At 40.5% G+C, this 12,559-nt stretch overlaps 1 protein-coding gene across 1 annotated transcript in view; it reads left to right on the top strand.

Annotated features, from left to right (window-relative positions):
- Window positions 1–1,242: 1,242 nt before the first annotated feature.
- The window catches only part of pth1r (parathyroid hormone 1 receptor), a 37,468-nt gene continuing 26,151 nt past the window's right edge, over window positions 1,243–12,559 (top strand). Inside the window, exon 1 of the mRNA XM_008334442.3 lies at window positions 1,243–2,623. Coding sequence (XP_008332664.1) covers window positions 2,555–2,623 — 69 coding nt within the window. The 5' untranslated portion in view covers window positions 1,243–2,554. The remainder of the gene's footprint in view (window positions 2,624–12,559) is intronic.

The raw sequence follows: 12,559 nt of genomic DNA, 5'->3' as shown, positions 1-12,559 counted from the left end.
TATTATTTTTGACGCGTCTTTGAAATTTTTCACAGGGACAACGGCAAGGCTGAGACTTTGTACTTCAGACTAGGCTGCGTGGTTGTTGTTGTTAACATTTCCCTGCACTTCAGGTCGTAGGAGAGAGTGCCTCTGTTTATCCCTCATTTTAGACGACAGAGAGAGCGACTTCTCTCTGATTTCCTCAATTCACCCATCAAAGTATAAATGGAAACTAAATGAGTGCACTCCAGTTGTCGCTCGGCTCCTGTAAAATGACGGACGAGCATCAAAGATTCAAATCATTCATGATGAACATCTCTGGCTGCTGCTGCACATGTAGACCATGTCGACATGTGAGGAGAATCCACAGGAGAGTAGATGGCGCTTCTGCACGGCTCCTTCAGATCAAACCTCTGCTCTCCGTGTGACAGTCATGAATCAGGAGCAGCCAATCAGAGGCTGAACTATTGTTCTTTCCACCGAGTGTGTACCATGTCGGCACACAACCATAATCCATCATTCCATAAGAGCAGCTGAACCATGTACACTGCTGTCCACTTTGGTACATACTGTATGTTCTCTTAAGGCTCTGCACCTTAGTTTATTAGCACATTCTTAAGAGCTTGCATTAGTGTCATTTGACCAGCGTAGGTGATTAAGTTGTTGCGTCATCACACCTTGGATAGAGAAGAAGGATGTGAATTTCTTTTTTTTTTTTTGTAAATTCTTATTAACTCTACCTTTAGGTTTCTCGCAGTTGTTACGACCTGGTGTTGACAGCACTTATTGATTTTCCCACCCACCAACCACAATCTTTTTCCTTAATCAAGTAGTTCACAATTTAGCAGCCAACCCACAACAGAGGGAGGAAAGTTATGTCAATATTTTTCTTTATTAGTGCCACAGGGGGAGATTCACTGTTTTGTACTTTAATTTCCTCAGTCCGAAGAGAACTTTTTTTTTTTGTAGGGGGTAAACATGTATTAAAGTTTAGTGGAGTTTTGGAGGTGGGGGCTCGACGATAGGTCACTGCAGAAAAAAAGTTTGAAAACCACGTCTGAAACATGTTCTGTCTTCTATAGGCAAGAAACACATTTCTAAAATCTTAATTCTAGTAAAGATAGCTCGTAAATACATGGTTTATTATTATAAATGCACTATATAATCCTCAGTGCTTTATTCCTCAGCATTAATTTTTCAAATAAGTGACACTTTTTAAAGCTGTCATTAAAATATGTATTAAAGTACAGATAAGACAAGAACAGCAGGAGAACCTGAGATTTAAAAAAAAAAAACCCGAACATCTCCTGTATTATGTCTCGGTAACCCAACACTACTGGATGCAACTTTTGAGAAACTGCAGGGGGAAAACGGTGGTTTGGCAAAAGCCCTGCGATCTGTTGAATGTGGAGTTTGTTTGAGGGGTGAGAAAATATGTCATTTCGGAGTCGTGGTTTATTCCCACGTAAGAGAAGGCGCACCAATGAGAGGCTTTTACGCTCCACCCTACCTGCCTCCTTCCCGACCCCCACCTCTCCTTTTCCATCCACATACTCACTAGTAACCACGACCTGCAGCCTGCCACATCTGGAGCCGCTTTCCAACACGACAAAACTTCAACTTTTGCATTCGCTGCGCGCTGCTTTACTTATGCGCTCGTGAGCCGTTCGTGCGTCAGGGCGACTTTGTCTCTTTTTCCGTAGTAAGTAAAAAATAAATTCCTTCATTTAGATTGATTTTTACTTCACGATTGTAACACGCAGCTCGTCGGGGAGTTTCGTACATGCAGTCGTTGGTTGGTTGTCTTTCGGCTTCGGAAATGTCAAACATGACACATTTCCACGCTGCGTTTTGAGCGCATGGAGCCGGAGCGAGAGACGCGTAAAGAACGGCGGAGCGCAGCTGCAGCCTGCCGTGTTCATTAACACAAATCCGGAAGATCCATTCACTCAGAGTGATAACTCCACCTTAGTGACAAATGTTAAGAGTGATTCCAGTGTGAGAGCCGGTCGGTTGTAGATGGCTGTCTGTGTTGATGGTTCTGTGAGTCAAAAGCATATTGTGAAATTCAACAGAGGTCGGTGATGGAGTGACACATCCCCGGCCTTATTTTGGTCCAACACTGATCTAACATTTGGAAGAGAGGACTGGAATAAGCCATAAGGCGCACGGCTCCATACTGAAGTGTTTAAGTTAGTCTGAGGGGAAATTTAAAAGACCTAAAAATACAGCGTTGGTTTCTTCCCTACAAAGAGTCATTTGAACTTCCCACCGCAGAGCGACATAAATAGTTCTGACATGTGGATGTAATTTCAGAAGAGGAAAAAAGACAGATGCAGAGAAATAAAGAGAGCGGCCGCAGCCTGGGCATATAGTAAGATTATAAGAAATTAAAACGAGGGCAGAGCGACGAGATTTCAGAGTTATGATTTCACAAGCAGCCGTTAGCACCGAGCAGCCAGATGGAGTAAGAAAGCAAAACTGTCACTACTTTGAAGAGAGTTAAACAAAAACAAAGACCGTCTTCTCTGAGCATCAGCAGCCGCTGTTCGAGCCCTGAAAGGAGTCAGGGATGGGATCCACACTGCTGCTCCACCACCTGGACCTTCTCCTCATCTCACTTCTCAGCATCATATGTCTGGTAGGTCGTCGTCATCATCATCATCATCATCATTATTATTATTATTATTGTTACTGCTGTTGACTAAGGTGCCCCTAGTGGTTGTTATCAGCAGGTGAAAGAGCAGCTGCTGTCCTGCACGTGACTGTTTACCCTTAAAGTTAAGGACATTTCTAAAATGTAAACAATGGAATCAGATAAAGTCACATGCAGCCGTTTTTGTTTGGGCAGTACCATGGTAGAGTGGATTGTTTTCTTGCCTTACATGAAGAGATGCCTTGCCCACCCCGTCCCTCAATGACTGCTGGGATTGGACACGTCTGCTGTGACCCTGAAAAGGATGAAGTGGTAGAGGATGAATGAACGGACTTTGATTCTTCGCTTTAAATCTTGCTTATAGGAAGTGTAGTTGTATTTCCTGTGTGGATTCAGTGATTACCTGTGTTGTCATGTTAGAATTACGAGGTGGTAATGTCAATGTAGATGAGGTGTGATTTTAAAATGTTATTGCTATTGTCAGCTGACCAGTCTATGTTGAAGTTGGAGGAAAAAGAAAATGTTGAGAAATCGAACGAATCTCAGAAACGGCAGGGATGGCTGCAGGTTTTGTCTTCACATAATTTCCAATACGTGTCACTGATAAGCACAATATGAACCATTTCTGGAAATGATGCAGCATCTAACCCAGAAAATCAGATGTGAGCTCCACAGTTGGTCCACTATAGAATAATCGACAAATCCGCAGAGAAAAGTTGTCATTTCCTGAGTATGGATGCTGGAAGTGACTATTGGTTTGTTTACATGTAGAAAGCAGTAAATACATGTCTTTGTGTGCATTTCTCAGCTCACTCAAAACTGACCAATTAGCATGTGGGCTAAGTTGCAGATAGGTTGCATGTGAGGAAGGCAGCTGCATATTGACTGCTGTATTGACGGACACACTGGCACGTATTGTTTCCCGATACGGTGGAACAGATGGAGGAGGGAACGCTGTCGTTGTCAGCTTTTGCTGCATCAATTGCGTCCGTCTGTGATTTTTAACACAATAACACGATGTACGCGTCGAGCACGTCCCGCATCGGGCGCTGTTACAGGCTGTACGCTGTGATCTCTGGGTCATTTCACAGCTTTCACACAGCTCTCACTGAAACTGCAGCCACCACAGGAGTTGTAGAAGTCACTCATTACTGCAGCATCACCTGGACAGTTTTTACTTCTCCAAACCTTCAAGGATTTACATTAGTCTGACATTGTGATCGCCCAAATATTGCCATAGCTGTTTCCACACACACTACACACACACTGCGCTCCAGGCTGGTCCTGTGTGTTTTGGCAAAGGCTCCTTTGCATTCAATGGGCAGTTGGCCCAGGCTCTGAGGTACAGAGCGTTTTCCCACTGATGTGGTCCGTCGCTGCACCGCAGTGGACCTCTAGGCTCGTTGGTTTAGATGGCAGAGGAAAACAATTATAACATAGTCGTGTATTTATAGCTGATTCAACATTCTGTCGTAAGAAAAAAATAAGCTCAGTCTGTGAGTGGTGTTTACTCGGTTTCGAGTTTGGTGTTTGCTTCTTCTTCCTTTCCACAAAAAAGTCATTTTATTCTTTTTTTTTTCCAAGCTGGGACCAAATGGGACGATGATTTTGAAGAGTTAGGGTTAGAAGAATCGGGATTTGAGGCCACAGCTCAGAGTGGAAAGTATGTGTCTCTGTTTTGAGGGAGAAAATGCAGCTTTTTAAATTTAGATATACAGCTGTCAAACTACACAGTTTAAAGTTTCCAAAGGCACAGCACCAAATGATGACCTTGGAGCCTTTAGCCTGTTTGCATTTGAAACAGTGGTGTCGTTGTTGTTGCCTTAATGTCAGGTTTGGCGTCAAATGGGAACTTTTTTGGGGCAATTATTAAATATTAATATATTGTATTTTACGAGAGGTTAATTAAAAAAATACAGGTTTAAATCCATTTTTATGACTTTGTTTCCCTGGGACAGAAGATGTAAACCCGTGCCACATCACATGCACAAATAAATTGGGAGAATTGCATCCGGGAGGGCATCTGGCATTAAAGTTGTGCCAGTATGGCGTCACAGATTATCCCCTGTGTGTACGGCCTTGAAGTGGATGCCAAAGTGAAAATGTCAAAGGAGATTCTTCCTGTTACAGTGATTGACTTTGTGTGTCAAAACAAATTCCTTCCTTTCTGTTTCGCCTAAGTTCCTGGATTTGAAGTGCTCCAGAGTAGCGCTCGGCTCTATGCCACTCTGGAGCACTTCACCATGGGAGCTGCAGCGCAGGGATCATTTTAGATGCTCCGTCTGACAGCAGAGAATGGCACTTCACCCAATTTAAATGATACTCCAAAAAAAAAAAAAAAACTCAAAATGGCCATATTTTAGTTCAGTAGGTAGTTTGGAGTATAGAGTTCTCTCTGCAAATATTTGGCTTTGTGGTTCTCTATTGTTGTCCAGAGGGAACTGGCAGATAGGGCAGAGACAAAGGAGAAAGTCCAGACAGTTTTAGCACCTCAGCAGGCAGGCTGCTGTGACAGACTGCAGACAAAGTACTAGCTCACAGTCTTGTTTTCAGTTTGGCAGATTGGCTGCCTCCATCGCTCAGTTATTACATTTGTCCAGTGGAAGCAGTGCCTTCAGGAACCTCAGTAAGCATTTAATTTCTACCTCATGACTGTGTTTTCCCTGGTGATGACTTACATGTGTCTGAATTCTCCCTGGAACGATCGGCACTCATGTTTTGTGTTCAGTTTTGAATAGTGTGAATTGATGCAAAAAAAAGTCTTTAAGTGACAATTATTTTTGCAAATGCTTCTGGATTTCCCCGTGTGGATGCAGTCGTTTATTTAGGAGATAATCCTGCGTTAAGTGATGGATTAATGATCCTAAAAGTTGTCTTCTGAGATTTGCGACTAAAACATAACTGACAAGATAATCTGCAACATAATTCTGCAGATAAATAAAATGAATGGCAAATTAAAGACAAATTATGTTAAAAACATTTTTTTATCAAAATAATTCTCTAAAATTAATAATTTTACTATCTTAAAAATACAGCCCTTATTAAATGTTTAGGTTGAATAGATTTTGTCTCCTAAATTATAATTTTATTATAACATAATATATGCATTTAATCTAAAAACGTAAAAATAAAATAAAGAATTCAAATAAATCAAGGCAAACGTTTGATATTAAAATCATAGAAGAGTCACTAGAAACGTGCTATATAGATTGTGTAAAATATTTTTTAGATTCTTCGTCTACTTTGCATATTTCCATATAAGGCACAATATTTGTAACCACAAACTGTACTCCCCTAAATGATCCTAGGTAAACAGGGCTGCAGCTGGTTTTCCACATCAAGATGCAGCTGTCATTCATTTCCATATGAACAGCTAAATGACACCTCTTAGCAAAATATCAGGACCTGAAAGGAAATGCTAATGACCAGCATGGCTGTAAGATAAACTATGACATCATCGACCAATGTCATTGGAACAATTTTTATAAATAGTTTTTTTTTAAATCACGTTTTCATTTCATAAACAAATTCGATTTGTAATTAATACATAAATATTACATAAATCAGATGTTTTTATCTGTTACACAACCAGAGGCCTGGACAGAGTCCTACCTGCAGCAGAGCTCACATTAACTCAATGAGTTCAAACACTTCAGACGGAACCTTTATCCTGGTCCAGACCCCATTAAGACACAGAGGGGCAACAAAGGCCAGCCAGCACCGGTTTGCTGCACTCACAGTAGATTTGTGTCAAGTTTGTGTCACGCTGCCCCCTGACTTCACCATCAAGGATTATACCATAGATTTTATGTTCTGTTCTTTATGGGTGTATTTCAGTTTTTTTTTTTTCATATTTTCTTGTGAATGAGTGTGCGTGTGTTGAGAGAGACTCAGAGAGAGAGAGAGAGAGAGAGAGCAAAACCAGACCACACATGATGACCTTTACTGCTCCCCAGAGAGATAAGTGCAGCAGGAGGAAGTGTAACAGTATGATGGAGCGGAAGATAATGTAACGTTTTTGAACACACACCCTTTAAACCACAACAAGTGTGTGTTATAAATCTGTCATCTGCTTCCTGCGCCCTCAGACTGTCAGCCTTATGTGACGGCGTCCGGGTCATAAGCCTGTGTTAGTGTGTGTGTGGCGTTCACAACAACATGAAATCACTGACTGTTAACCGCTTAGGGCAACAGCTGGATGACCCGACCCCTGAACACACGCAGTGACCAATCGTATTCAGCCTTTTATCCTTTCTTTTTTTTTCTGTTGCAGTTGTAATTTACAAAACAAACCTTGTATCTATAATGGAGAGCACAGGTCAGTCAGTGGAATGTTACCACAGAGACCTTTGTCCATTTCTTATATATAGTTTCTGAGGTGCCCTTCAAATAAAAAAAACAAAAACCAGTGTGACTGTAGGACCATATCATACTCTAGGAATATTTTTAACTAATTATTATTTAGAATTATTTAGAATAGAATTATTATTGTATTATTATTATGAAAAATGTTGGTGAACCACTGCTGTAGGAACACGTAATACAAAAATATATATAGTAATTGTGTTGCACCATAGCAATTTTTAAAGTTGTTAATCAACTGTTCATCACTTGAGCCTGAAGTGAGTGATGACCAGTCCATTAACCAGGGAGAAGCAGGAACCTGGCAGCTTTAATCAGGATTAGATTTAATGAATTGAATTCAACAGGGAAGTGTACAGCAGTGCACTGATTAAACAATTGTAACTTTAATCATTTTCATACAAAGTTTTCTATTATTCTGTACAACATAACGTCAAGAGTGTTATATACTTAAGGTGGAACGGGCTGTGTGTTGATGCCCCCTTAAAGCTGCAGTTGTGACAGTGATTTATAATCAAAGTTTCACAACCATGTTGAGTGCCACTGATGACTGGCTATGATTTGTCTTTGTAATATGTCAGTGGTGTTGCAGATTATTCATATTTCCTGGGTTTCGCTTGATTTGGGTCCTAATCGCAACCAAAGAAAATGAGAGAAAAAGAATTGATGAAGGATTCTCCTCAATTTTACTTTACACTTTTTCTCCTCAATTTATTTAATTTTACCCACATTGAAATGTCGGCTGCTCTGGAACATTTGTTTTAAATGAAATTATCACAAATCTGATCAAATCCACATGAAACCTCACAGCAGCAGCAGTAAGTCATAACTGCCCAAAATTACAGAGCCTGAAAAAATAAAGGCATCTGAATCTGTCACATATAGAATGTGTTTGTGTGGATTCTAATGTCACATATAGAATGTGTTTGTGTGGATTATAATGAAAAAAACAAAAAACAAAAAAAAACACAGTTTTTCTAGAAAACAAATTCCAGCAGCCCTGAATGTAGGGATGAGAGGAAGTGCTCTCAGATGATTTGGATTTGGATGCTGTATCTATTTTAAAACTGCATGGAACATATTTAAATTTTTAACGCAGACACAGTCAGTGTAACAATATTTTTCCATCCTTTCCTTGTATCAGATTTGGCCTATTCTAAGTATATATATACACACACACGTATAAATGTATATTGTGATGACTCTGAGACTGTGGATTACTTTACAGCCAGATCTCAGCTATATATATACACATGTATAAATGTATATTATAGTATACAGGGTGTACTACGTGATGACTCTGAGACTTCCAGCTGGATCAGAACATGTCCTGCAAAAATGTCAATTATTTCTTAATAACCTCCTTAAAAAGCTAACGTTAATCACTTTATGTAGGATGCGGCACTTGTAAATCACTCGACTAAATGTGATTAAAAATATCCTTCCCACCAGCCTTGGCCTTGTCACTTTGGCTGAAGTAAAAACATGCACCAAAACCTGAAGACCGGTAGTTTTACCACAGGATGTTTGGCGCTCGGGGAGAGGTTTTACAGACGCTTCACTCACTTCTTGAGCGAAATGTCACACCAAGCATAAAGCAATGAAATTTTAGCAGACGGCAGCCCTGCCTTTTTCTCAGAGAAACAGCTCTTCATTTGATGACACTGACATGAATGCAGGGCTGAGATGTCTTCCCAGCAGCACACACCGGTGTAAACCCTGCCTCAGCTGCCTCCTTACTGCACAATGTGAGTCATTTGCTTTCGTCAACCGTCACTTAACACCTTGGCTTGAGTTTTCCTGGGATCCGGATTCCGGGTTCAGCCAACACAGGGAAACCTGGAGTGGGAAAATACCCTTCACACGCATGTTATCACGCTGGGTGTTGAACTGCACAGCTTTACAGGAGCTAAAGAAATTCCAAAGATAACTGAGGTCAAATCCAATTTCTGGAACTCAGAGATGTATACGTATATCCTAAAGCCATTATGGCCTTTTTTTCCTGCTCGGACACAGACATATGGCTGAGTTTGTGTCGACCCTGTGAGTCAGACTTGTAATGTGTGCGTTAATGGGGGAGTTTTCAGTTTCAGTGGCGTGGTAAGGTTATACCATGGCTGTGTTTGACTCAGGAAAGGGCTTGTTTTCTTGACTTAGCGTGACCTCTGTTTTTTTCCCCTTCACTTTTCCACTTGAAGAATGTGAGGGTATGTGTAACTCAATGCCACTTTTACACCTCGCTGAAAAACTCACACGTCCTGCAGATAGTTTAATGATGTCCCTCTGCTCCATGAACTTCAGCATTCATGAGGAGCTGCACTTCATTTACTTTGACCAACGGTTTTACCCAACTTCATTAGGCATTTATTTAGATTTAAACACAAGCAAACCTCGGTCAAGGAGTGCAGTTCTTAATCGGAGATTCGATGATGATTGTGTTGTCAAAGAGCGAACACCTCAACTTGTTTTTTCTTTTGTCAATATCCAACTTATCGTAAATCTCACTGGGACCAAATGGTTATCTAGGAAAGCTAGCATTTGACACGTTTCAGATCTTGTTCCCTGGCAGACTGCTGACAGATCTTGATAAGGTGGTCGGGGATTTGTCCTCATGTCAGAGTAAAACCAAGTTCCCCTCTGGACGTTATTTTACAGAAGAATAGCACCATGTAATAAGCCGGGAAATAATACAAAACACAGGAACACACTGATTGGGTGTCAAGCCTTGATGACCGTGTGCTCTCTGTTGTCTTTTTACAACAGCCACACGCCGCCTCAGTATGTGGTCTCCACCTCCTTAGAGATTGTGTTATGATTGGAATCCGACAGCCCCTGTGTTGAGTTGACATGTGAAAATTCTCAGATGTTTTGGCCACTGATAGACGTCCTGCTCGGCCCCACCCCCACTGTTGTTGAAGGAGCACACAGAGCCGTATTCTAATTCTTCTTCAGAGAAAAAAAAAGCTTTGAGTTCTCAGACACTTCAGGGACCATTCCTGAAATAATCATGAGCAGGAAAAGGAGACTTTCACACTAGTTGTTTACGTGATTTGGACGTCTCTCAAGTGTTGGGCAGCAGTACTCCCCTGGCACATGGCTTGTGACTGAGAGAGGGCTGGATTTCTTAAAAAGGACCTTTATTAGATTCATTGCAAAAGTCACAGGCTTTGAGTTTGTAAGTATTCAGTTCACAGCTCCACAGTTTTCCAGCAGAGTAAAACAAACTGTTAGATGACTGAAAAGTCTAGACACTTTTCAGTCTAGTATAATATAGTATATGTAATATAATAGTCTAATAATAATATAAACAAATGTTCCACAGTCTTATAACATTAAGGCTGTAACTGAGGTTTTGGTTTTGTGTTAAATCTCAAGCAGATCAAATATAAATGAGCCGATATCAGAAGGGAGTAAATGCATGAGCGATGTGTTTAAGTAGTACTTCAGACTCAAAGTATTTGGTGAAAAGGAAATAACTTCATTAACAATAACTCTGTTCTGGTGCACCCATCTGAACAGCATGTGCTGCTGCGGTCGATCTGTGATGACATCAGTCCCAAACCGGCCCTGATCAACACCCGCTCCTGTGACCCACAGTTAGACTTTACAGTGCAACAAACTAATAATGCAAAACCATTTCTTAATGAATGAATAAACATGATTAAAAATGCCTTATGTTGACCCACACTGATCCTCATATCTGTACACAGTTCAGTATAATGTAAATAAACAGTAATCCTCGGTGGTGATCTGTGTGCTGAGATGAACTCCAGGCGACCCTGTGTGTTCAACAATGAATGAATGGATTGTAGAAACTAATTTAACAGATGTTTTTTTTTTTATTTAAATCCCACTGCAGTCATGTAATTTAAGTTTACCACACAGCAAACTCTTTGTGTTGTGTTGAGTCTGTATTCATTATTTGCCTCCTGAGACACAACAATGTTCATCTCACAGACCTGTAGACAGAGATGTGGGAACATGAAGGTGGGAGATCTGTAGACCTCTGCTGTCTGAGCCTCGTGTCTGTCTGTGTTGTTATTTGCTACTACAAGAGGAGTCAAAATTGAGCTGTCAGTCCGTCAATTAACTGGACTGTGTTTTCCCCAAAGAAACAAGAAATCACAGAATGAAAAAACAAACAAACAATACCTGCAGTTGTACTGCAACAAATAAATCAAGGACAAATTATTTTAAAATGATTTTTAGATAGTCAAAGTCAAATTTTAATAATTCAAACTATATGTATTTTCTATATAGTGTATGAATCAAGACAGAAAATGTGCAGTGTAGAGAGTTTTTGTTTTTTTTTTTCGTAAAGGATTAGTCACATTTGTGCAGATGTGAGAGAGCGCTCAGAAAGCCTGGCCTCGATCCTTTTTTTTTTTTTTTTTTTGTGCTGCAGCTGAGCAATTCTTCAGACCTGGAATCATTTCCATCTAAATTTAAACATAAGAACATCTTGTCACTGAGCATGACTTTCAACCAGCAGCTTTACGTATTATATACTTTATATATATATATAAAAGAAACGCCGTAATCAGCCCATGAAGATGGTTTTATATCCAGGTGCTGCTCCAGATTGACTTCCACAGTGCCGCTTTGCTGTACTGAAAATGGGTTAATTGCGTGATATTGACTGGAACCGTTCTCATCCATGCACACTGTTTGCCTTTCGCTGTGGACTCTGCCTTTCGCCCAGGAGTTCTGGTCATTTTCAGTCAAATAAAAACACAGTTCAAAGACCTCGGCGGCGCTGACCTTGTAATAAGTAGAACCAACGTGCTGACAGGGCGGTAGCAGGCCTCCCGGTCAGAGGACACAGTTAACAGTGGCGCCCATGTGTGCTTGCACTTTCCTCCCTCACCAGACAGTCTGAGCGTCTTCATTCTCTACTGTGTGCATGAACACTGGTGTCGCTGCTGTGGAGTAATCCTTCAAACACAGCCACGTACGTATGTGCTGTACGTATCCACTGTAGTTAAGCCTTTAATGTCTCTGCAGATCATTCACTGGCTGTGATGTAATCAATCCAGAAAATACAGAAATGTTTTATAGCCTTTGGTAGAGGATGGAATTATTGACTTACTGTGGCACACGCACACTGTATTTTCTCTATAAAATTGCACCTAAAATCTATAATTTTATGATGTACTAGTCAAGTACTCTGTGAAAAATAAAGTGGCCACAACCTCTTTAATTAATGTCATTATCCATTCTTTTGTTTTCTGTCAAAGTACTAATAATTAATGTGATCCCTCCGTTCCTGTTGGGTTAAAAAGTGCTCATTAACCACATTGTTTTATTCTGTATTTAATAATAATGTACTTCATAATTCCAAAGGGGACAGATCTTCACTGTGTGTGTGTGTGTGTGTTCACACTGTGAAGTTAACAAAGATTCTGAATTCAACAGTTTTTCTGAACTTCATGATGATTCATATGATTCAGCAGTGGGTTGTGTTGAGCAACATTAAAAAGTCTTCAATGGTCTGAGCTCCAGGTCTCGGTCTTCATGCTGTGAAGGTGACTCTCGTCACTGTTGAGTCTATAAAAACGC

Source organism: Cynoglossus semilaevis, chromosome 20 (genome assembly GCF_000523025.1).
Source record: "Cynoglossus semilaevis isolate Cse_v1.0 chromosome 20, Cse_v1.0, whole genome shotgun sequence".
In the NCBI taxonomy this organism is placed as follows: domain Eukaryota; kingdom Metazoa; phylum Chordata; class Actinopteri; order Pleuronectiformes; family Cynoglossidae; genus Cynoglossus; species Cynoglossus semilaevis.
This window is presented reverse-complemented; position numbering and strand designations above follow the sequence as displayed.